General features: G+C 40.2%; 1 protein-coding gene across 1 annotated transcript; it reads left to right on the forward strand.

The window, feature by feature from the left end:
• Positions 1-415: 415 nt before the first annotated feature.
• On the forward strand, positions 416-1,081 carry LOC133779365 (uncharacterized). Its single transcript, XM_062219336.1, has one exon. It carries the CDS (start codon positions 416-418, stop codon positions 1,079-1,081), a length of 666 nt encoding a protein of 221 aa, XP_062075320.1.
• Positions 1,082-25,659: the final 24,578 nt, after the last annotated feature.

The raw sequence follows: 25,659 nt of genomic DNA on the forward strand, positions 1-25,659 counted from the left end.
TACGATCAAAAGCCAAGCTCTGGCTGATTTTGTGGCAGAGTGCACGGGATTCCAAGAGGAACTAGTGGAAGAATCGGTACAGGCCTTGTGGAAAGTCTTTGTGGATGGTTCATCTAATGAGAATGGGTCCAGATCTGGAGTCATTTTGATATCCCCAGGGGGACATCGGTTCCACTCCGCATTACGGTTCAGATTCAAAGCGTTCACCAACGAGGGCGAGTACGAAGTTTCGAGGCATCGATGCAGCTGAGAGGCCATCATTGGTACCGACTCCATGGAGGTCGACCAGATAATTAACCGTGCGCTGAATGAAATAGCCAGTGTAAGTTTCCATTTCTTGTTGAGGTTCATTTTTTTATCTTGTCATTTTCTGCCATCAGTCTAACTTTTTCTCTGATCGCAGGGAATGCTAACTATGACTGCCAGCTGGCGTCGCTCGAGAGCCCTGACTGCCCAATATGAGAAGAGACTTAGCAAACAACTTAAGGCGTCTGAGGACAAACACGCTGAGGAACTTAAAGCATCCGAGGCCAAACACGTTGAGGAGCTTAAGATGGTTGAGGAGAAATACACCGAGAAGCTCGAGGCAGCCGAGAAGAAAAACCCCGAACTGCTCGAACAGAAGGCTAAGTTGGCCGAAGAGCTGAGACAGCACCAGGCTACTTTACTCAAAGTCATCGAAACTAAAGAGAAGTATAAGGAGCCTTCTTTGCTTAATTTCAAGGAAGCCTCTAAGCTTCAAGATGATTTGATCATCAGCATAAAGGAGACTGAGGGGCTGGAGGAGCGCATCAAAGAGCTCGAGGATACCAATGCCAGCAACTTGGAGAGGTATAAGGGTGCCACCTTCAATTGTTTCTACGCGTTCTGGAAGCATAACCGCGAGGCAGATTTCAGCTATCTCTTCGATCGCCTAAGGCAATCTGAAATAAATAGGTGCCTTGCTTGCCTTGAGGAAGAGGAGAGAGCGAAAATCCCAGCCTCCCCCGAAATCTCCTTGGCTACGGGCATTGATGGCGTGGAAGAGGAAATTGGGGCCTCCGTCGACCAGCAAACTCCTCAAGACCCTCCTGTTTCATAATTTTTGCTGTTTTTATTTAACTTTGTATTTTGGGAAACACGAACTTTGTATTGTAACATCTGTTCGCATGACTAAACTTAGCATAGCACTTTTGTTTGATTTAACAAAATTTTGAAAAATACTCTAAGTATCGTAGCATGCTTTCACTTATTTTGCTCGTGTGTTTACATATACTTGTTGATATGCTTTGCTTACTTAGTACCTTTTATGCCCCCTAAGTGATTGAGGAGCTTAAGGTCCTCGGTCACTTGCCTTGACCAAGACATGTTCGAACATTACTGCTTAGAATAAATACTTATAGAAATGATAATAGAGCAAAACAACACATGTAATGAGAAAATACTTGTAATAAATACAATAATTGGCAAGAATAACTGGCTGCGCACAGTTCCTTTTAATTTTCGTAATAAATGGACAATCGTGTCTGTACGGGTGATCAAAAATTTGATCTTACACTTATAAGCAATCAGTCATGTGATTAACTAACCCTTGTTCATAAACTTGTAAAAAGTGAAATTAATACAAGTCAATTCTTTAAAAAGAATTGTTTATTGATAATACTTGCGCAGGTGTTCTCCATTCTAATAGCGAGGAATGAAATATCCATTTAAGCGAGCAAGTTTATAAGTGCCTGGATGGAGGACTTCTTTGATTTGGTATGGTCCTTCCCAGTTAGGTCCGAGTACTCCAGCAGCTTGATCGCGGGTGTTAAGGATAACTCTTCTAAGTACCAGATCTCCAACATTAAATTTTCTTTCACGTACTTTATATTTGAAATACCAGGCAACCTTTTGCTGGTAAGCTGCTACTTGGAGTTGGGCTTGCTTGTGCCTTTCATCGACCAAATCCAAAGATTCCATCAATAACTGGCTATTAGTGTCTTGATCGTATGCCATCTGTCGATGTGATGGCGGATCTAATTCAACAAGAAACATAGCCTCATATCCATAAGCCAAGGAAAATGGAGTATGACCTGTTGTTGTTCGATGCGACGTTCTATACAACCAAAGAACTTCAGGCAACTGCTCTGGCCATGCCCCCTTTGCTTCTTCGAGCCTTTTCTTCAGAGTACCCTTTAGTGTCTTGTTGACAGCCTCAACTTGAGCATTTGCTTGCGGATGAGCTACTGAAGAAAATCTTTTGATAATCCCGTGCCTTTCGCAAAAATTCGTGAACATATCACTATCAAACTGCGTGCCATTGTCTGAGATAATTTTTCTTGGCAACCCATAGCGACGCACTATGTTTTTTACCACAAAGTCTAGCACTTTATTGGTTGTTATGGTTGCAAGTGGCTCAGCTTCGGGCCACTTCATGAAGTAATCAACAGCCACCACAACATATTTGACACCGCCTTTTCCTGTGGGTAAAGACTCGATTAAGTCTATTCCCCATATTGCGAATGGCTGCGGACTTTGCATCTATTTTCGTTTGTTGGGGGCTGCCCGTGGTATCTTAGAGAATCTTTGACACTTGTCACATTTTCGAAAAAAATCCACAGAGTCTTCATTCATTGTTGGCCAGAAGTATCCTTGCCTTAGGATTTTTTTTTATAAACTCTGCCCCCAGCGTGATCTCCAGAGAAACCTTCATGGACTTCTCGCATTAATTCTTTGGCCTTTTCTTTTGAGACGAATCTTAGGAGTGGCATTGAGTACCCCCTTCAGTATATAATTTTGTTGACAAGGAAAAATCGAGCAGACAACCTCTAGATGGCTCTTTCTTTGTTTCAATCCGTCGGCAACATCCACGTGCCAAGTACTCAATGAAAGGTGCCATCCACGTATCTTTTGCTTGAATTACTAGAGAGGTTTCTTCTGCTTTGATGCTTGGTGCAGACAGTCGTTCAACAGGTACTATATTAAGGGTGTCAGCATCCTTTGCACTTGCTAATTTGGCCCAAGCATCAACATTTGAGTTCTGGCCGCGAGGTACTTGCTGGAATGTATATTTTTCAAACTGCACCAACAAATCCTTTGCTTTGTTCAAGTAATCAACCATCTTCAGACCCCTGGCTTGATATTCTCCAATTATCTGATTAACCAGCAACTGGGAGTCACTATAGATTTCAAGTGACTTTATATTCATGTCCCTGCTAATCGTAAACCTGTGAGCAATGCTTCATATTAGGCTTTATTATTAGATGCTGTGAAGTCGAATCTGATTGCGCCGTGGAATCGATGTCATTCAGGCGTTACCAAAATCACTCCTGCTCCAGCGTGATGTTCGTTAGAAGAGTCGCCTGTAAACAACTTCCAAGTGGGAGTTTGGCTTTGAGGCTCATTCTCTTCTGTCTGTTCACTGTCTGGAAGCCCAGTGAGCTCTGCCATAAAGTCAGCCAGAGCTTGCCCTTTTACTACTACTCGTGGTAAGTAAGAAATTTCAAACTACCCAAGTTCAACTGCCCATTTCAATAGTCGACCAACGACTTCTGGCTTCTGTAGAACTTGTCGTAGGGGCTGGTCGGTTAGTATTGTGATGGGGTTAGCTTGAAAGTATGGCCGCAACTTTCTAGAGGCTAAGATCAAGCAGTAGGCTAATTTTTCAATGGGCGGATACCGCAACTCCGCTCCTATTAGCCTTTTGTTTAAATATTATATGGCTTTTTGCACATTTTCCTTCTCTCTTACCAAGATAGCACTAGCAGCATATTCTGTGACCGCCAAATAGATGAACAAAGTTTCTTTTTCAACCGGCTTAGATAGAATCGGTGGCTGTGACATATGAGACTTCAGGGCCTGGAAAGCCTGCTCGCACTCCTCCATCCATTCGAATTTCTTATTGCCTCTAAGTAGATTAAAAGATGGGACACATTTGTCTGTCGATTTGGAGATAAATATAATTAGAGAGGCGATTCTCGCGGTTAAACTTTGGACATCTTTTATCTTTGTTGGCGATTTCATATCGACCAGCGCTTTGATTTTTTCAGGATTAGCCTCAATTCCTCGTGAGTTCACTATAAATCCCAAAAATTTCACTGATCCAACACCGAAGGAACACTTGAGGGGATTCAGCTTCATCGAATATTTGTTCAAGACGTTGAAGCACTCTTGCAGGTCCCCTATGTGTTCTTTTGCCTTCTTTAACTTAACCAACATATCATCAACATATACTTCCATGTTTGTACCGATCAACTCCTTGAACATGTGATTGACTAATCGCTGGTAAGTCGCACAAGCATTTTTCAAACCGAAGGGCATTACTTTGTAACAGTAAAGCCCTGTATCGGTCTGAAAGCTAGTGTGATCCTCATCAGGTGGGTGCATGCTGATCTGATTGTACCCAGAGTATGCATCCATGAATGATAGGATCTTGTGCCCTAAAGTGGCATCGACCAGCTAGTCGATCCTTGGGAGCGGGAAACAATCTTTTGGGCAAGCTTTATTATGGTCTATGAAATCCATTCATGTTCTCCATTTGCCATTTGGCTGGGGGACTAGTACAGGATTAGAGACCTGCGATGGATAAAATATAACCCTGATGAATCCGTTCTCTTTTAGCTTCTCAACTTCTTCCTTTAGAGCCTTCGATCTGTCTTTGCTGGGCAACCTTATTTTCTGTTGCATTGGTGTAAAGCTTTTATCTATGTTCAGGACATGGCTGATAACTACTGGGTCAATTGCATTCAGGTCTTTATGCGACCAGGCAAAGACTTCCTCGTTTTTCTTAAAAAATTCCACCACTTTTGCTTTGTTGATGTCTCTAAGTTTTTACCAACTTTCACAACCCTGGTCGGATCTGCCTCATCGAGTTGAACCTCTTCGAGGTCCTTGATTAGTCCTACTTCTTCATCAAAATCCCCAAAGCGAGGATCCAAATCCCTATCCTCACTTTGGGCAACACTCTATTTCGTGACATGCTCACTTGATCGGGCTTGTCCTTCATCGGCCAACTGCAACTCTTTTCCAGCGGCTTCCCTCGATCCACCTCTCTTTGCCTTAGTAATCGAGGAATTATAGCATTCCCTCACTTCTCGTTGGTTTCCCAGCATGCATCCTACCCCTGCGTCAGTTGGGAATTTCATGGCGAGGTGCGAGACCGAGGTTACAGTTCGCAGGTCGACCATAATAGGCCTTCCAATTACAGCATTGTATGCAGAAGGACAATCAACTACTATAAAGTAGTGAGTAATGTCCTATTCGCAGCTGCAGTTCCTACTGTAACCGGAAGCCTAATGGACCCTGTTGGTGCGAGCCCTTCGCCAGAAAAACCATAAATGGTTTGGTTGCATGGCTCTAGGTCCTTCACTGACAACTTCATTCTCTCTAATGAAGACTTGTACAAGATATTTACTGAGCTCCCTGTGTCAACTAACACCCTTTTGATCATCATTTTGGCTATCTGGACATCCATGACTAGGGGGTCCGAATGGGGAAATCGGACATGCTGAGCGTCAAACTCAGAGAAATTTATTAGTTCTTCCTCTGTTCGAGCCTTCTTGGGAGTTCGCTCCTACACATTTAGCATCTCGATGTCCTGGTAGTGGCATAAGGTCCAAGCATATCGCTCCCTTGCCTTCCCACCATCTCCTGTAAGGTGTGGACCACCACAGATGGTTAACAATGTACCTTCCATGGGAGCTGGATGTAAAAGTGGTGAGCGTTGGCGTACAGGCGCCTGCTCGTTGCCTCCTTGAAACTCTTGCTGAGAACCCCTCGTGGCTCGTACGTATCTCCTTAGGTGTCCCTGTCTGATAAGGAACTCAATCTCATCCTCCAACTGAACACACTCATTGGTGGCATGGCCATAGTCAGTGTGGAAATGACAAAATTTTGTTGTATCTCTCTTGGAGATATCCTTCCTTATAGGTGCGGGTTGCTTGTATGGGATGTTGGACCTGGTCGCCTGGTACACCTCCGCTCTGCTTTCGACAAGGGCCGTATAGTTGGTGAACCTTGGCTCATATCTGTTGCCCTTAGGACGCTTATTCTCGGATGTCGACGACTTAGCGTTTGCCCTATTTCCACCATTTTTACTATTCCCGTTGACTTTGTCATTGCCATTGGGTTTATCCGACCTGTTGGCGGCTTTAGCGGGATCTTCCTTTGGTGCCTTGTCTTTCGTAGGCAATTTCCCTTCATTGGCAATCGTTTCCTCGAGCTTAATGTACCGGTTTGCTCGATCAAGGAATTCCTAGGTACTCTTTACCCAATTCTTTCTTAAGTTGTTCCAGAGGGGAGAATGGCGCCTTACTCCAGCAGTAAGGGCCATCATTTTCCCTTCATCGCCTACTGTTTTAGCCCCAGTTGCCGCTCGCATGAAACACTGGACGTACACTTTCAAGGATTCTCCCTCCTTCTGGCGTATCTCGACCAGCTGGTTGGCTTCAGTTGGGTGCACACGACCAGCGTAGAATTGCCCGTAGAATTCCTTCACGAACATTTCCCATGACACTATGCTAGCAGGAGGGAATTTAAAAAATCACTCTTGAACGGTGTCAGATAGGGTGGCCAGAAAGATTCTCCAGCGAGCATCATCCGACACCTTCTGGATGTCCATCTGAATCTCAAATTTGTTCATGTGAGATACTGGGTCCCCATATCAATCAAAATTGGGTAGTACTGGCATCTTGAATTTGCTGGGGTTTTCCGCCCCAGCTATTCTCTGTATGAACAGAGTACCTCTTCTCCAATCATACTCAATGTGGGATGTCTGGCTCCCTACCAGCTGCTGGACAACCTGGTTTAATGCATCAATCTGGGCCTGTACGACATCATGGATCACTAGGGCGACTGGTGCAGTAGCAGCGTACTCATCGTGCCTTTCGCGCCTGTCGTTGAGCACGTCCCTTAGGTCGTCATCTCTGCGCCTTTGCTCGCTAGCGCCCAACAAATCAAAGAGGTCATGTTGCTTGGGTTGCCCCCTAGCATTCTGGCTCGTAGACCTATTTTCTCTTGGTGGGGGATTCCTTTCCCCAGCTCTTTCTCCTTGACCCCGACCAGCATTCCCCCTACCAGAATCAGCTTCATTATAGTCATGGCCGTCTCTGAAGTGTGACTGACTATGGCGTGACCGGCTGGTCGCACAGTTCTCTCCTCTACCTGGCATCTCCCGAGCGTCAGGGGGAGGTCTGTGTTGGTCGGTGGATCCCCGGGAATTATTATGTCGTGGGGGTCCCCTGACCGTAGAGCCTGATTCGGTGTGCCTTCTGTTAGCAGAAAGACATTGCCCCCTACTCGGTGGATTTGGCTCCTCAGCCGCTGGGCGTTTAGGGCTTCGGGGAGGTTGCCTTTGATGCTGGGGATTATCTCGACCAGCACGAGAAGGTGGCTGCGGCTCAGGGTCCTGAAATGGGATATCTTGTTGAGAAGTAGGCAGTTGCTCTTGCCTTTGAGGACTCGGCGGCTGGAGTGGAGGATTTGGGTTTGGGGCTTGTTGTTGTGGTACACTTGGGGGCTGGTCCGGTTGAGAAGTCGGTGCGACTTGCCCCCGGGCCAACTAAATGGATGCTTCTAGGGCGGCAATGGCATCTCTTTGCCGGCAGTCCATGTCTGCCTGTTCCTCATTCAACTCTTGGCGTTGGCGTTCGATTTCTCTCTACTGCAACGCCAACGTCTCAGCCGCATTCTCTTGATTGGCCCTCAGATCAACTCCTCTTGCAACATACTTAGTGTTGTTCTCAGAGTTTCATAATCCATTTCCTCCTCTTCAAAATCCAATTGTGGTCATCTTCTTCCATATTTGGTGGAGGAGGCTGGGTGGATGCAACGCCTGAAGTCTGCCCCGTCCTCTTAGATGTTTTAGCCATTTGATTTTCTTGAAGTCTTGGATTCGGCTCTCAATGAAAGCACCAAAATGTTGACCCTCAAATTGGTCAACGACACAGAGTCAAATAAACGATATAAGATAAGATGAAAACAAGAAGAAATTCAAATGGAAAGCAAACGACACAAACGATTTATAGTGGTTCGGCCCCAATTGGATGGTAATGAGCTACGTCCACTTAGTGTTCTTATTGATATTGAATCCCAAAATTGTGATCAATGAACTAGGGTTCACGAGTTTCACAAGCCTTGGGAAGATAACAGCTTCGGTGAATAATCACACTATATTTTTCTCTCAGAATACAAAGATCCAACGTTCAAAAGTCCCTTCCTTGAGCCCTTTGATTCTTATTTATAGGCTCATGAAGAGAACATGGGTTGATGGGCCTTAATTATCATTAAGATTCACGTATCTAGGTAATAAAGGGAATTAAAATTAATGCAAATATTATAAGATCGCACATCCAAAAGGAAGTAAATGAAAGTATATGCGACTAGTCTGGTCGCACCTAAGCGTGATGCTTGATAAATCAATGACTTTCTTTTCGATGGTCGAACATGATTCATTCACTTAAAGTCATCACGTGCCCGTCACTTGTAGGTCAATCCTACCACGTCATTAGGAGCCATTTTTGGGTAAACATGTACTATTCACTATCCTACAGTGATGACATGTCGTCGCTTTAGGGTCTCATCATTCAAGTAAAATGGTGCATTTGATATCAGCGACGACTTTCTATTACCTATAGCAACAACATGTCGTCGCTATAGGCCACAGCGATATAACCCCCAAGCAGAGGCTTTCTTCCTCATTTGTGCTCTGTTTTCTTAAAAAAAAAAAAAACAGAGAGCTCTGGCGATTTAAGTCCCCCACCGGCGATCCAATTTATTTCAAGCCGATTTCTTGCCATTTCTTCCTTGTTTTTGTAATCTAAACTCATTTTATTTGTATTTTATGGTTTAAAATGCATTTTATGGTTGAAAATGTATTTTTTGTTAGTATATGTGTGTATTTTGTGTTTGGTATAAATGAGTTTTTGAAATTTTGTGGGTTATTTTTTTTGCAGATTACTTGTGCCTAGCCCGAGCCTTGGGATTAAATTATTGGCATTGGATAACGCTCTAGCTTGACTTTTGGGTATTGTTTTTAAGTTTTTTTATTATTGATTAAGTGTTAAATTAAGTTTTTAATTGTGTAATTGATTATTTTATATTGTGTTGAATTTTGTTTTTTAGGTTAGATTTGTATATTTGTTAATTTAATTATATTAGTATTTTTTTAGGGATAGATTGTAAATATATTTATTTATTTGATTTAATTAAATATTAGATGATATAAAATATTATATGTTATAAAAAAATGCATATGATAGGTTTATATATTAGATGATATAATTTTATTTATTAATATATGTATGTTTATTTTTTTTATTTGTATATGAATGTATGTATAAAAAATGTGAATATGTTTATATGATTTAATGTAGATGTGAATATTAGAATTTAAATAATAATTAGATTATTATGTTAGATAAATATAATTAAATGTTTATAATATGATTTATGTTGTTGTTATGAGATATAAATCTTTGAAATCAATTATATGTACGTTTTAGGACTGATTTTGTAGTTTTTATGCAGGTTTTAAATTTTGGGATAGGTTAGATTATAGCCGTTATGTTGCCGAAATTTTAGTAGTTTTAGAAATATTAAACAATACAATTTAATTGTTAATTAATTTTAAAATAATTAATTATAAAAATAATAAAGTGTAAATTATAATAAAAAGTATACGAATATAAAACTTTATTAATATTTTTTTATAAAATAAGTAGAAATTAAAATAGTAATCTTTAATGGTAAATTAATAAATATAATATATTTATAAAATATAATAATATATATAGATAGAATAAGTAATTAAGTTAACTTTACTCTAATTTAAAATTAAAATAATAAATTTAAAAAAATAAAACTTTATTGGTAATTTTAAAAAAATGAAAATTATAAAAAGAATTCTATAATTATTAAATAATTTAATAATAAGTATAATTATATATTATTTGTTTATATAATGAATCTTTATAATGCATTCCTAACTAACAGTAATATATGTTCATAAAATTTGATAGGATATTCATAAAAATTAATAATTTATTCATCATAAGATTCAATAAGATATCATAAATTACTTAAAAAAAATTAGTGCTTTGGTGATACAAAATTTATTACCAAATAAAGGTAGTTTTTATGATTATCACATTGTGATAAAAAAATTTCAACTTGAATCAGTTATGACGATTTACAAGAGTTGGATAACCAATAGGCGTCATAACTCTGATGAGTTTTGGAATGGTCTTCAAGCATTTATACAAATAGCCAAGAATCATGTGAATGCTTCGGGAGAAGTCAGGTGCCCATCCGTTCAGTGTGTCAATATGTTGATTCAAAAACTGGATGTGGTGGAAGCTCACATACACAGATATGGGTTTTTGCAAAGATACGTGAAGTGGACCTACCACGGTGAAGTTGATATTCCTCCAGTAGTGGATGACGGGGCTCCAATGACTGATGAGATGATTGACATCATCAATGATATTATTGGTGAACAAGACACTAACGAAGAAGGCATAAATGAAGGAATCTCAGATGGTGGTGGAAATAGTGTGGAGAATCAATTTGATGACCTTAATAGAGAGGTTGAAGCTAAGTTATACCCTGGTTGTACATGGTTGTCTTCCTTGAACTTCTTGGCGAAGATGATGCACATGAAGGTTATGAATAAATGGACAAATAGTTCCTTTGATGAACTTTTGAAGTTTATGAAATTCGCATTCCTGAAGGAGAATAAGATTCTAACTTCATTCTATGAGTCAAAGAAAAAAATGAGGAAGTAAGGGTTAGGTTATCAATCAATCCATGCTTGCAAGTACGACTGTTGTTTGTTCTGGAAGGAGAATTCCCAAAAACAGAGTTGTCCTGTATGTGGTGAGAATCGATGGGTTGATAAAGACACAAAAAGGAAAAAAGTCACCCACAAAGTGTTGCGTACTTTTCTTTGACTCCTAGGTTGAAGTGTCTTTATGGTTCAAGGCATACAACAAATGATATGACCTGGCATAGTACAGGACGGTAAAAAAAAGATGGTGTGATGCACCATCCTGTTGATGGGGGTGCTTGGAAACAATTTGATTCCAGATATCCTGATTTTTCCAATGAACCCAGAAACATTCGATTGGGTTTTGCTGCTGATGGTCTATCCATTTGGTAACATGAGTCTATCTTACAGCATGTGGCCGGTAATAGTCTGCACGTACAATATGCCTCCTTGGTTGTGCATGAAAGAGTCATCATTCATGCTGACCTTATTGATTCCCAGATAGAAATCACCTGGGAAAGACTAGGATGTCTTTTTGAGTTCTATGGTAGACGAGTTGAAGGAGTTGTGGGATGAAGGAGTTCAAACCAGAGACGCTGCAACGAACAATGTATTCAGAATGCGTGCAACACTATTATTGACTATCAATAATTTTCCAGCCCGTAGTAGTTTGTCTGGTTGGAGTGGCCAAGGATATATGGCATGTCCTTCATGCAACGAAGACACTCCTTCATGTCGGGTAATTGGGAAGATGACTTATGTTGGTCATAGAAGATTCTTATCTTCTACGCATAAGTGGAGGAAGAGTCGCTTGTTTGATGAGAATTATGAAAAATGACGTCCTCCAAGAAAATTCAGTAGTCAAGACATACTCGAACAATTAACACATGTTCTAGATCGTTTTTCGGGTAAACATGTCAGTTTTGGGGGTGTGAAAAGAAAGCGAGATCCAAAAGAGCTTAATTGGAGTAAAAATAGTATTTTCTTTGAACTTGAGTACTGGCCGGAACTTGAGCTGAAGCACAATTTAGATGTGATGCATGTAGAGAAAAATGTTTGCGACAATTTACTCAGTACTTTTCTTATGAATGAGAAATCTAAAGACACCACCAATGCACGAGTGGACTTGAAGAATTGGGGTATCCGAGAAGAGTTGCACTTCAAGGAAGATGGTACGAAGTTGATCAAACCACATCCTATGTACTCTTTCACACCGGATGATAGACGGTTTTTTTGTCAGTTCGTAAAAGAAGTTAGACTTCATGATGGAATCAGTTCAAATTTCTCTAAGAAAGTACCTGAAAATGATGGCAACATTGTTGGGTTGAAATCTAATGATTGTCACATTCTTATGCAACGTTTGTTGCCGGTAGGAGTTCGAGGCTACTTAGATAAGTCTACTTTGAAGACAATCATTGATCTTTGCAATTTCTTTAAGCAAATTTGTGCTCGTATATTAGTTGTTAAGGACATGGAGAATGCAGAAGATCAAGTGATACAAATTTTGTGCAAGTTGGAGTTAATTTTTTCTCCACCATTTTTTGACATAATGATTCATTTAATTCTTCATTTACCGCAAGAAGCTATCCTCGGAGGACCAGTTTAAATGAGGTGGATGTATCCGTTTGAGTGATATATGAAGAAGTTGAAAAATTATGTCAGGAACAAGGCACACCCTGAAGGTTCGATAACAGAGGGTTATGTTCCCGATGAAGCGTTGACTTTTTGTTCGCAATATTTTCAGGGCATACAGACTAAATTTAATCATCCAGAAAGAAATGCAGATATTGTTATTCCTAAAAGACAGTTGTTAGTTTGAATCACAATGTCGTCCAAGTAGCAAAAAGAAAATCATATCCCTTGACTATCTTCATCGGAAAGAAGCAGAGTGGTTTGTACTCAACAATTGCCCTGAAATCCAACCATATATGGAGTAAGTAGCTCAACACATATATGAATTTATTAAATTTAATTCATCGCAAAATGTTATCTTACCTTAATCCTTGTGCTATACAGTGAATGCCTTCGAGAAAATTCAAACATAAATCATCAAAAATATTTTCCTATCTGGTTTAAATTGAAGGTAAATTATCAAAACTGTAGAATTCTTACGAAATTTGTATCGATTAATACTCATGTCATTGTGTTTTCTTTTTTGTGTCATACTTTATAGATGGGTCGTTTGCGGCAAGTACAGTCAACTGAGTGTCCTGATGAATTGTTTGCTTTAGAAAATGGGTCCAATCAGAATGCATACTCCTACATGGCTTGCATTGTTAACAGTGTGATGTTTCTGGTCCATAGTCGTGACAAAAGACGTACCACTCAAAATAGTGGAGTTTCGGTGCCAGGAACCGATGGTTTCACTTTCTATGGCCAACTTGAGGAGATTGTAGAGTTATGCTATTCCCATGGTTACTCAGTAGTATTGTTTCGATGCAAATGGTTAAACATCGATGCAAGCAAGGGTCGAAATGTGACTGAGAATAACATAACTAGTATCATGATTAATTCTGAATGGTACAAGAACAATTAATTTATTCTCGCCACTCAAGCAAAACAAGTTTTCTACTTAGAAGATCCTTCAAGAAACAAAAATTGGAAGGTAGTAGAATAAGTCAATCATCGAAAGATCTGGGACATCCAAGTATCGATGATGATAACGAGGTTGATGTCGTACATGATAGCACTTCATCAAATTTCGTACTCACTATGGAATTAGGAGAGTTGGAGATTATGCATTTGGATCAACCTGGTCACACCAGCATAATTGGGGAAACGTCTTGATCTGTTCCGGATGTGGATGATGATTTCATCAATGACAATGATGATGGAGAAATTAGTGAAGATGATTTAGAAAGTACAGATGATGATGTAGGAATCGACATTGATGAGGAATAATATTTTCTTATGCATATTCATATTTGTATGTTTAATGTGTATGTTTTAATTGAAGACTTTTCAATAAATATATGACTTTTCTCAACAATGTTTGTTTTTCAATAGTTTTAACTGTATTACCAAAATTATTTAAGTTATGTAATTAACCTCCAACTATAATTGAGTTTAAGTTCATAATTATTCAAATTGCAAAGATATGTCTGCTACTGTTGTTCGTTCTCATGGCGGTGATGGAGCGGATCCTCCTCCTCCTCCAAATCCCCCACGATTTCCTACTTCCTGTGAGACAGGTTATATACTATAATTAGTCTATATTTTATCAATAAATGAAAAATTGTTATTATTTTATTCAATTTAATTGTATTGTTTAATTAACATATGCAGCGGCTGCTGCAAAAAGAAGAGGTCGGTCTCAATCCAAAAATTTGGAGCAGGTCGTCAACGACAATAAAGGTCCGCTAGCTCTACAATTTGATATGAAGGAGAGAACCTACAAAGCAGTAGGTGATATTGGGGTGTTGTTCACGAAACTTATTCGCAACCTTATTGGTCACCATGTCCCGTTATATTATGACTCGTGGCAGAGTGTTCCAGATGAGCACAAGATTGGATTGATGCAAAAACTTGAGGTAAATATATCTACATATTCACGTGTAATGTTTTTTTTTATAATTTAAAAAATCTCACCATTTTTTTAAGGAACTTTTCATTCTTCCCAAAGCTCTCCCTGAGTGGCAACTGATAGAGACTGAGATTGAGCGAGAGTTTCAGGATCGCTACAAGGATAGAAAAGGTCGCAAGAAAAGACACTTCAATGAACAAGGAGGGTATGATAATATCGAGACAGCCAGAAAGAATCCACCGAAGGACATTGACAACAAAAGTTGGCAGAAGTTGGTTGACCTTTTCACCACTCCACAGTTCATGGCACGCTCAAAGGAAAATGCTGCCAACAGAGCAAAACATAAGTATCCAAGTCTCCATGGATCGACTTCTTATGCTTCTGCTCGATTTAAGAAGGTAAATAAAAATATATAGATAATTTTAAATATTTTAAGTTATCTTAATAATAATTTCAATATTTAACTGAGATTTTGTTAAATTTTGTTTTCTAAAGATGAATCTTCAGACCAAGGAACTGCTCAACATTATCGATACCTTCCATGACATGAACAATCATCCGACATGAGGATGGGTGAACACGAATGCTAAGGATGAATATGTAAGTAACTTTCTAAGTTTTGTATCTATGTATATTATTCAATTATATTATTTATTAATTGTCTTGTTTCTAAACTACAGGATGCATTGCATCAAGAAGTCCAGACACAATCTCAATCTTAGTCTCAATATGAATCTGAAGCAGGAAGTGCCAATATCAATGAGACACAAGTCATCTCAAAGGTACTTGGTCAACGTCGTGTCCACAACTGAGGTATTGGACGGAAGTTGAACGACACTAGTACATTTGCCTCAAGCACCACCAGATCCTCTTCACAATCAGAGGTATCACCGTTTCCGTCCACCACAGTTGGCCCTCCGAAAATACCACATGAGGCTTTCCAGTCCATGATTCAAGACTTCAGTCAAGCCTTTATGACCCAGAACAACAACTTCCAGCAAATGCAACAATATTTGCTAACAACAAATCCAAGCATCCAACCTCCACAATTTCAGCCTGTCAACTTGGACATGAACATGATACAGTCCATGATGGCAAGCTTTCAACCACAACAACCACGACAGCCACAACCACCACAGCCACCACAACAGCAACAACCACAGCCACCACAACAGCCTGACGATAATGACTTTGGAATTGATTTTGATGACATTTAGTTTTTTTAAGTTACTATTTTTAAATTATTAATATTTTGTGTTGTTTTTTTTTTTATTTTGGAGACAATACTACTTATGTTTTGCTATCTTACATTTTGGAGGCTATGAATATTGTTAAATTGGTTTTATTATTTAATTAATAAATTTGTTTTATTATTTAATTAATTAAGTTGGTTTATTTATTTATTTATTTAATATTTTATAAAATAAATTCTAATCAATATAATTAATTAAATATATATATTTTTTTAAATTGTATACCTACAACGACGACATGTCGTCGCCATGTCGTCGCCATAGGGTGAACGCTGAACAAAAAAATCAGAGTTTTCATGACACTATAGCGATGCCATGTCATCGATGAAGGCATATAAACCCACGCACTCTTTAGCGACGACATGGCGTCGCTATAGATGGAGCGTCGATGGACCTACAGTGACCACATGTCGTCACTATAGAAGTTTTTTGAAATTCAAATTTTCAAATCTTGCACCACCAACAGTGACAACTGCGACCGATATGTCGTCGCTGTAGTAAAACACTTCTGCGACGACTGCATTTTGTCGTCGCTGTAGATTGCTACAAATACGAACCTACAGCGATGACTTCTTGATCTACGGCGATGGCAAAATTCGTTGCTGTAGAGCCTTTTTCTTGTAGTGTACCCTGTCTAAAGAAGAGAAACAAATATTATGTCATTCTTTGTCGAATGTGAAAGTACTAGAAGGTTATTCTTCAAAAATGTATGCATTGGTATATATGAAAATTTTGAATTTAGTTGGAATGAAGTCTCATAATCACCATACACTACTTGAACATTTTCTATTGGTAGCTTTCCGCTCTGTGTTGCCCAAAAAAGTTTGATATGCAATTACCAAACTATGCTTCTTCCTTAAATCTATTTGTTGTAAAGTATTAGATGTATCAAAGTTGGACAATCTCCAAACAAGTCTTGTGATAACTTTGTGTGAGTTGGAGCAGTATTTCCCACCTTCATTTTTTGACATAATGAATCATTTAATAGTTCATTTGATGAGAGAGGTAAAATTGTTTGGACTAGTATACTTGAGATGGATGTACCCATTTGAATGGTATATGAAGATTTTTAAAATGTTATGTTAGTGTTTACCCTAAAAAATACTACTCGCTGACATGGCAAGATTCGTGTACACGTGGGATATACCTGTCTCCTCAGTGACTACAATCAAGTCGACCAACGACCAGGAGAGAAGTTGCTCGATGGATTTAAGAAGAATGCTCAACCATACGGTAGACGATGGGCTGGCATGTACGACCAGGTCCGGTCGTGGTAACAAAGTCACATTTCAAATACAGTTATAAGATATTTCTAAGATATTTTATCCTATTTTTATGTAAAGATTATGTTTTCTGTTATATTTCAAATATGTATAAATCAAGGTGTATTGGGCCCCGTCGACACACAAGTAGATTCTTGAGCCTATAAATAGGACTCAAAGGACTCTTTGAAAATGGGCTGGAGACCTTTGCGGAGCTTGTGAAACTCAGTAAACCCTTGTTTGTTGATCGCAGGTTCCATAAGATATCAATAACAACGTTAAGTGGAAGTAGGTTATTACCAATATCTGGGGCCGAACCACTATAAATTTTGTGTCGTTTATCATCTTGAGTTCAATTGATCTTATTTCTATCAGTTTTATTGACTCCGTGTCATTGACCAAATCGAGGGTCAACATTTTGGTGCTTTCATTAAGAGCTAAACTCAAGACATTCAAGAAGATCAAATGGTAAAGACAACCAGGAAAGCGGGGAAAACTTCTGGGAATATGCCAAATCAACCTCCTCCACAAGATGTAGCAGAGGATGAGCCACAGGTGGAGTTGGAAAAGGAGGAGATGGATGTTGAAACATTGCAGTCAACTTTGATTATATTGCAAGAAGAATTAGCCAATATGATAGCTAATCAAGAGAATGTAGTTGAGACAATGGTGTTGCAGCAAAGGGAGATTGACCGGCAGGACCAAGAACTGAATCAACGGCAAGCTGACATGGATTGCCGGCTGAGGGATACCACTGCAGCCTTAGAGGTGGCCATTTAATTGGCTCGAGGACAGCCTGCACCTGCCTCCCAACCGAATCAGCCACCCAACACTCACCCTCATCAAAATCTACATTCAGAGCACAACCAAGGAATCCTCAAAGACCAGAGCAACCTCTTGCTGCTTAACAGGAGAGGCCAGTCCAAGATCCTGAGCAGCGACCACCCTCTCGTGCTGGTCGAGATAACTCCCAGCAGCAAAGGCAGAATAGGGCCGGGTAGCATCCAAGAAGCGCTAGATGCTAGGCAGCTGAGGAGAAAAACCTTTCTAGCAAGGGACAACGCCCCTCGAGAAGTAGAAGACAGACGGATTAAGGCTTTGCGGTCAGAGGTCCCCCACGACATAGTAATGACAGGCGGACGTGCCAGCAGGGAGAGGGGGAAATAGTGCAAACAACGGGTCGCACCCTCATAGGTTACAATTTAGAGATGACCATGATTATAATGAGGCGGATTCAGGCAGGAAGAACACTGGCTGACAACAGGAAGAGAGAGGCGAACGACAAAATCCTCCACCAATGGAGAACAAACCTGTAAGCCAAAACGCTGGGGGCAGCCTAAACAGGCCAATGTCTTTGACCAAATAGGTGCAAGCGAGCAAAGGTGAAGGGATGAAGACCTGAGGGATGTACTCAATAACTGAAGGGAAAGACACGATGAGTACTTCCCCTCAGCCATGGTCGCTCCAGCAATACCAAATGTTGTTCAGGCCTAAATAGATGCCTTGAATCAAGTCGTGCAACAACTAGTTGGGAACATGGCATCCCATATAGAATTTGATCGGAGGAAGGGTACCCCATTCATTCATAGACTTGCTATGGAAAAAAATCCGAGAAAATTTAAGATGTCAATTTTACCCAACTTTACAGGAGGAGAAGATCCTGTATCTCATGTTAACAAGTTTAAGATATAGATGGACATCCAAAAGGTGTCAGATGATGCTTAATGCAGAATTTTTCTTGCCACGTTATCCGAATTTGCTCAGGAGTGGTATTTCAAGTTCCCTTCGGCCAACATAGTTTCCTGGGAAATGTTTGTAAAGGATTTTTATGGACAGTTCTATGCTGGTCGAATACACTCAACAGAGGTCAATCAACTGGTCGAGATTCAACAGAAGGAAGGAGAAACCCTAAAAGGGTATATACAACGGTTCATGCGAGCCACTACTCGTGTCAAATCTATTGGAGATAAGGGAAAGATGATGGAGTTTAAGGCTGGAGTTCGACACCATTCTCCCCTTCGGAGTAGCTTACAAAATAATGGACTCAAGAGCACTCAGGAATTCCTGGATCGAGCAGACAAGTATATTAAGCTTGAAGAGGCTATTGCTAATGAAGGGAAATCTCCTATGGACGACCAGGGCAAGAAGGAAGACCCCACCAAAGCCACCAATGGGTTTGGTAAACCCAATGGCAATGACAAAAATAACGGGAAAAATGAGGGGAAAAGGGCGAACAACGAGTTAGCAACATCTGATAACAAGCGCCCAAGAAAATAGATACGAGGCAAGGTTCACCAATTACACTACCCTAATCGATAGCCGAGCTAAAGTATATCAAGCCAGTCATACCACTGTTCCCTTTCGACGGCCAACACCAATTAGAAAAGATATCTCCAAAATGGACACGACCAAGTTTTGTCATTTTCACAACGACTATGGCCATGACACCAATGAGTGTAACCAGCTCAAGGATGAAATAAAGTTCTTTATCCGACAAGGACATCTAAGGAGGTATGTACAAGCAGGTGGATGTTCTCAACAGGAAGCTCACAGAGGCAACGAGCACGTGCCTATACGCCAATGGTTGTCTCCTTTACAGCCAGCTCCAGTCGCTGGTACATTGTTGACCATCTGCAGAGGACCACACATAGCATGTGATAGTGGTAAGGGAAGAGAGAGATATGCCAGAACTCTACGTCACGACCAGGACATCAAAATGATTAGTGTCGAGGAGCGAACTCCCAAGAAAGCTTGAAGAGGAAGAGTTAATAATTTTCTCTGAACTAGACGCTCAACATGTTTAATTTCCCCACTTAGATCCTCTGGTCATAAATGTTCAGATTGCCAACATGATGGTAAAATGTGTGTTGGTAGATACAGGAAGCTCGGTCAATATTTTGTATAAATCTTCACTGGAAAGAATGACATAATCAGTGCAAGATTTAGAACCATGCAACCAAACCATCTACAATTTTTTTAACCAAATGACTCGCACCAACAGGGTCGATTAGACTCCCAGTCACAGCAGGAGCTACACCTGCGAACAGGACATTACTCGCTACTTTCATAGTAGTTGATTGTCCGTCTACATATAATGATGTGATTGGAAGACCTATACTTGTCGATCTGTGAGCCGTAACTTCAGTATGGCATTTAACCATGAAATTGCCGACTGACGCGGGAGTTACGTGCGTGTTGGGAAACCAATGAGAAGCTAGAAAATGCTACAATTCCTCGATCATAATAGCAAGAAGAGGTGGATCAGGGGATAGAGCTGAAAAAATGTTCCTGGTAGTAAACGAAACACAAGCCTAATCAGGTGAACAAGTCACCAAATAGGGTATTTGCCAAAGGGAGGATGGGGACATAGATGCTCACTTTGGGGATTTTGAAGATAATGTGAGACCCGTGGAGGACCTCGAGGAGGTCCAGTTAGAAGAGACAGATCTGACCAGGGTTGTGAAAGTCAATAAAAAATTAGAGACAACAACGAAAAACAAAATGGTAGAGTTTTTGAAGAAACACCAGGAGGTCTTTTCCTGGTCGCATAAAGACATGGTTGGAATAGATCCAACGGTGATCAGCCATGTCTTGAATATAGACAAAAACTTTCCACTTGTACAAAAAAAGAAGGTTGTTCGACAAAGATAGATCTAAGGCCTTGAAAGAAGAAGTCGAGAAGTTGAAGGAAGACTTTCCACATCTTGGGTCTCTAATCCCGTACTAGTCCCCAAGCCAAATGGAACATGGAGGACATGCGTGGATTTCACAGACCTTAATAAAGCCTGCCCAAAGGATTGTTTCCCACTTCCAAGAATTGACCAGCTAGTCGATGCTACGTGAGGACATGAAATTCTATCGTTCATGGGTGCATACTCTAGTTATAATCAAATTAGTATGCATCCACCTGATGAGGATCACACTAGCTTTCAAACAGATATGAGACTTTACTGCTATAAAGTAATGCCTTTTGGTTTGAAAAATGCTGGTGCGACCTAGCAGCGACTAGTCAACCACATGTTCAAAAACCTAATTGACAATAACATGGAAGTATATGTGGACGATATGCTGGTCAAGTCGAAAAAGGCCGAAGAACACATCAAGGACCTAAAAAAATGCTTCAATATCTTAAACAAATATCAAATGAAACTGAACCCTCTTAAGTGTTCCTTTGGTGTTGGATCAGGGAAGTTTTTGGGATTTATAGTAAACTCACGAGGAATCGACGCTAATCTCAAAAAAATTCAGGCATTGATCGAAATGCAGTCCCCCGCCAAGATTAAAGATGTTCAAAGCCTAATGGGAAGAATTGCGGGCCTAAGTAGATTCATATAAAAATCAACGGACAAGTGTGTTCCATTTTTTAATCTGCTCAGAGGCAACAAAAAGTTTGAATGGACAGAAGAGTGTGAACAAGCCTTTCAAGCATTAAAATCCCACACGTCACAACCACCTATTTTGTCCAAACCGATCGAAGGAGAAGCTTTGTTCATCTATTTAACAATTACAGAGTACGCAGCTAGTGTTGTTTTAATTAGAGAAGAGGACAACATTCAAAAAACAGTATACTACGTAAGCAAGAGGCTAGTGGGAGCAGAACTACGATATCCGCCCATAGAGAAATTAGCATATTGCTTGATTCTGGCATCTAGAAAGCTACGACCCTACTTTCATGCTCACCCCATTATAGTGCTCACCTACCAGCCACTACGGTAAGTTCTACAAAAACTAGAAGCCAGCAGTTCAAAATTTTCTATTCGCCACGAGCATCTATAAAGGGACAGGCCCTAGTAGATTTCATTGCGAAATTCACTAGACTCCCTGCCAACGAACTGTTGATAGAGACTGATGATCAAAATCAATCCCCTACCTGGAAGCTGTTCATAGACGGTTCATCCAACGAGCACAAATTAGGGACAGGGTTGATTTTAATCACACCTGAAGGACATCGGTTTCACTGTGCGATCATATTCGACTTTACAACCTCCAACAATGAAGTTGAGTATGAGGCTCTGCTCCCAGGATTAAGACTAGCCAAAGTTATGGATATAAGATCACTAGAAGTATATAGTGATTCTCAGCTAGTAGTTAATCAAATTATGGGAGAATATCAAGTTAGGGGTCTCAAGATGGTGGCTTATTTGAACAAAGCAAAGGACTTGGTGGCGCGGTTTGAAAAGTATACTATCCAGCAAGTTCCTCGCGATCAGAACTCAAATGCTGATGCCTTAGCCAAGTTGGCAAGCGCTAAAGATGCTGACGCCTTGAGCATAGTACCCGTCGAACATTTTTCATCGCCAAGCATTCAAGTGGAAGAATCCTCGCTAGTGATACAAGCGTCAGACACGTGGATGACACCCATCATCAAATATCTCGAGCAATGATTATTACCAGCAGAAATGAACAAAGTGAGGACACTTCAAAGAAAATTAGCACGATTTATTTTGGTCGATGGAGTCTTGTATAGACGAGGATACTCAATGCCTCTATTACGATGTATTTTTAAGGAGATGGCTAAGGAATTAATGCAAGAAGTACATGAAGGTTTCTATAGAGATCATGCTGGGGGGGAAAAGTTTGTCAAAAAAGATTCTTCGGCAAGGATATTTCTGGCCTACCATGATCGAGGACTCTATGGAATTTGTTAAAAAGTGTGACAAGTGTCAAAGGTTTCCAAGATAACACGAGCAGCCCGAAATAATCTCAAACAGATGCAAAGTCCGTGGCCGTTTGCAATTTGGGGAATTGATCTGATTGGATCTTTACCTATTGGTAAAGGGAGTGCCAAGTATGCAGTAGTTGTTGTTGACTACTTTACTAAGTGGGCTGAAGCTGAGCCACTTGCAACTATAACGACCAAGAAAGTATTGGATTTCGTCGTTAAAAACATCATATGTCGATATGGGCTACCAAGAAAGATTGTTTTAGATAATGGCATGCAATTTAACAGTGATCTTTTCACTGATTTTTGCGAAAGGCATGGTATTATAAAGAGTTTTTTGTCAGTTGCTCATCCACAGGCCAACGGACAAGTTGAAGCCGCTAACAAGACTTTAAAGGACACACTAAAGAAAAGACTTGAAGAGGCAAAAGGGGCATGGCCAGAAATATTTCCAGAAATACTCTGGTCATATAGAACATCTCACTGAACAGCAACAGGCCATACACCATTTTCTTTTGCCTATGGGTATGAAGCCATGTTGCCTGTTGAGTTAGATCCCCCATCACATAGAAGGCTAACATACGACCAGAATACAAATGACCAATTATTGATGGATTTTTTGGATTTAGTTAATGAAAGGCACGAGTAGGCTCAACTTCGAACAAAAAGTCACTTGATATTTCAACTCTAAAGTACGCGAAAGAAAGTTTGACGTGGGAGATTTAGTACTCAGAAGAGTTTTTCACAACACTCGCGACAATAGTACTGGAGTGCTCGGCCCAAACTAGGAAGGCCCATATCAAATTGAAGAAATCTTTCAACCAGGCACATATAAACTTGCTCGCTTAAATGGAAATCTCATTCCTCGCTATTGGAATGGAGAACACCTGAGCAAGTACTATCAATGAACAACTCTTTTTAAAGAATTGGCTTGTATTATGTTGACCTTTGATTTGGCCAACGACACGGAGTCAGAATAACGACAAAGAAATAAGAAAGCAATCAAGAATGGAATTAAATGGTAAAGAAATGGCACAAATGATTTATAGTGGTTCGGCCCCAACTGTGTGGTAATAACCTACGTCCACTTAGTAATATTATTGATGTTGAATCCCAATGCTGTGATCAAAGAACTAGGGTTCTTGAGTTTCACAAGCCTTAGGAGAATTACAACTTTTCGGAGGATAATCACACTTACACTCTTTCTATGAGTATTCAGAAAAAAGGTTCCAAAAGTCCCTTTCCTTGAGCCCTCTCATGCATATTTATAGGCTCAAGAGGGGTTACATGGGCCAATAGGCCTTAATTCTCCTTAATATCAGCGTATTAAGGCAATAAAAAGAATATAATAAATGTAGTTATTACAAGATTACATATATTTAAAGGAAATAACTCGAAGCATGTGACCAGTCTAGTCGAATCTAATCGCGAGATCCAATGAAGCAATAAGGAGCTGGTCGATAGTCGAACAACACCTCTTCACTTTGACACTGCCACGTGCCAACCGCGTGCAATAAATTCTTGCCACGTCATCAGGAGCCATTTTTGGGTAAACATATTAATTATACTTTTTACAAGTTTATGAACAAGGGCTGGTTAGTTAAATGACTGGTCGCTTATAAGTGTAAGGTCAATCTTTGATCACTTGTAGAGACATGATTTTTTCCATTTTATTACGAGAAATAAAAGGAACTATGCACAGCCAATTACTCTTGCCAATTATTGTATTTATTACAAGTATTTTCTCATTACGTGTGTTGTTTTGCTATATTATCAATAACTGTTTATCAAATACACGAGCAGTAATGTTCGAATAGGACTTGGTCATGGCAAGTGACCGAGAACCTTAAGCTCCTCAATCACTTGGGGGGCGTATAAGATACTAAGCAAGCAAAGCATGTCAAATGGCATATGTAAACACACGAGCAAAATAAGGGATAGAATACTACGACACCTACGATATTTTTCAAAAAATTTAGTTGGTTTTGTGAAAATCTTAACAAAGTGTTATGCTAAGTTCGGTCATATGAGCAAATGTTATAATAGAAATAAGTATATTATAATATCATAATGAAATGTCTTTACACTGTGAGCAATTTCTGCTCGGATGTAATTGAAATATAAAAGAAAAGCTGCCTTATGCAGCAAAATTGTCTCAACAACACGAACTGATTGTTCACATGTTTTAGTTACAAAGTTAATAAAAAAAATCAAAATCAAATTATTGTGCAGCTGGAGGAGGGTCTTGCTGAGATTGCTGGTCGATTTTTGTTCCCGCATCTTCTTCAGCACCATCGATGCCTGTCGCCAGGGAATTTTAAGGAGATTCTTGAGTATTCTTTTCCTCTTCTAGGCAAGTAGCGCACTTTGCCAGTTTGAGCTACCTCATCTACTCGGGAAGGTAGTCGAAATTCACCCCTGGGTTGTTCTTCCAAAACAAATTGAAGCAATTGAAGGTTGCTCCTCTGAAAATCTCCAGGTTTTAGGAATTTGTTTCCTTGAGCAGCTTGACTCACTCCTCTAGCCCAGTGGCCTCCTTCATGCTGGCCACCAGGTCTTCTTGGAGTTTGGTTGCTTCCTTGAAGTTGTTTTCCGAAGCTTCCTTAAACTTTTCTTTGGCAGCAACGACTTTGGCCAGCTCTTCTTGGCTTCTTTTTAGCTCATCGGTTAAACCAACGACTTTGCCATCAATCGCCTTGATCTCCTCGACATGTTTGGCCTCGATCTCCTTAGCACGACGCCAACCATGGCTCATTGTTAGGATACCCTGCGAACAGAGAAAAAGTGAAACAGTTAGAGGCAATTAAAGAAAATGTTACTAGACTAAAACAGTAAAAAAAAAACACTTACACTGGGGACTTCAGAAAGCCCATGACTCATGACCTGACTATGCTTCAGTGGGGGAAGATGAGCAAAGTCTTCCTGGCTACGACGGTGGTTGGACAATCTTTGCAGCTTCTTGTAGGGAGCGTTAAAAGCGTTGTTTAGCATGTCAGCTGCCGGGGATCTCCCTGCCTGCTCGGAGGAAGGGCCAATGTGAGGAGGAGGAGTAGGAGGAGGAGGCGTTGTAGTTCTTGAAGGAGTTGGAGCCGGAGGGTCTTCTAATCGAGCCTTTTTCTTGGAAGGGTCACTACTACTCTCCACATGATGCCTTCTACTCGATTTCTTCTTGCTCGAAGGAGCTTCAGCAGAGGCGTACATGTCAAAAGCGTCTTCAGATGGCATGACTACAAAAA

Source organism: Humulus lupulus, chromosome 5, assembly GCF_963169125.1.
Source record: "Humulus lupulus chromosome 5, drHumLupu1.1, whole genome shotgun sequence".
Taxonomy (NCBI): domain Eukaryota; kingdom Viridiplantae; phylum Streptophyta; class Magnoliopsida; order Rosales; family Cannabaceae; genus Humulus; species Humulus lupulus.

Bases quoted from the DNA above. Each gene is read 5' to 3' on its own strand.
- LOC133779365 (XM_062219336.1), top strand. From the start codon at position 416: ATGACTGCCAGCTGGCGTCGCTCGAGAGCCCTGACTGCCCAATATGAG.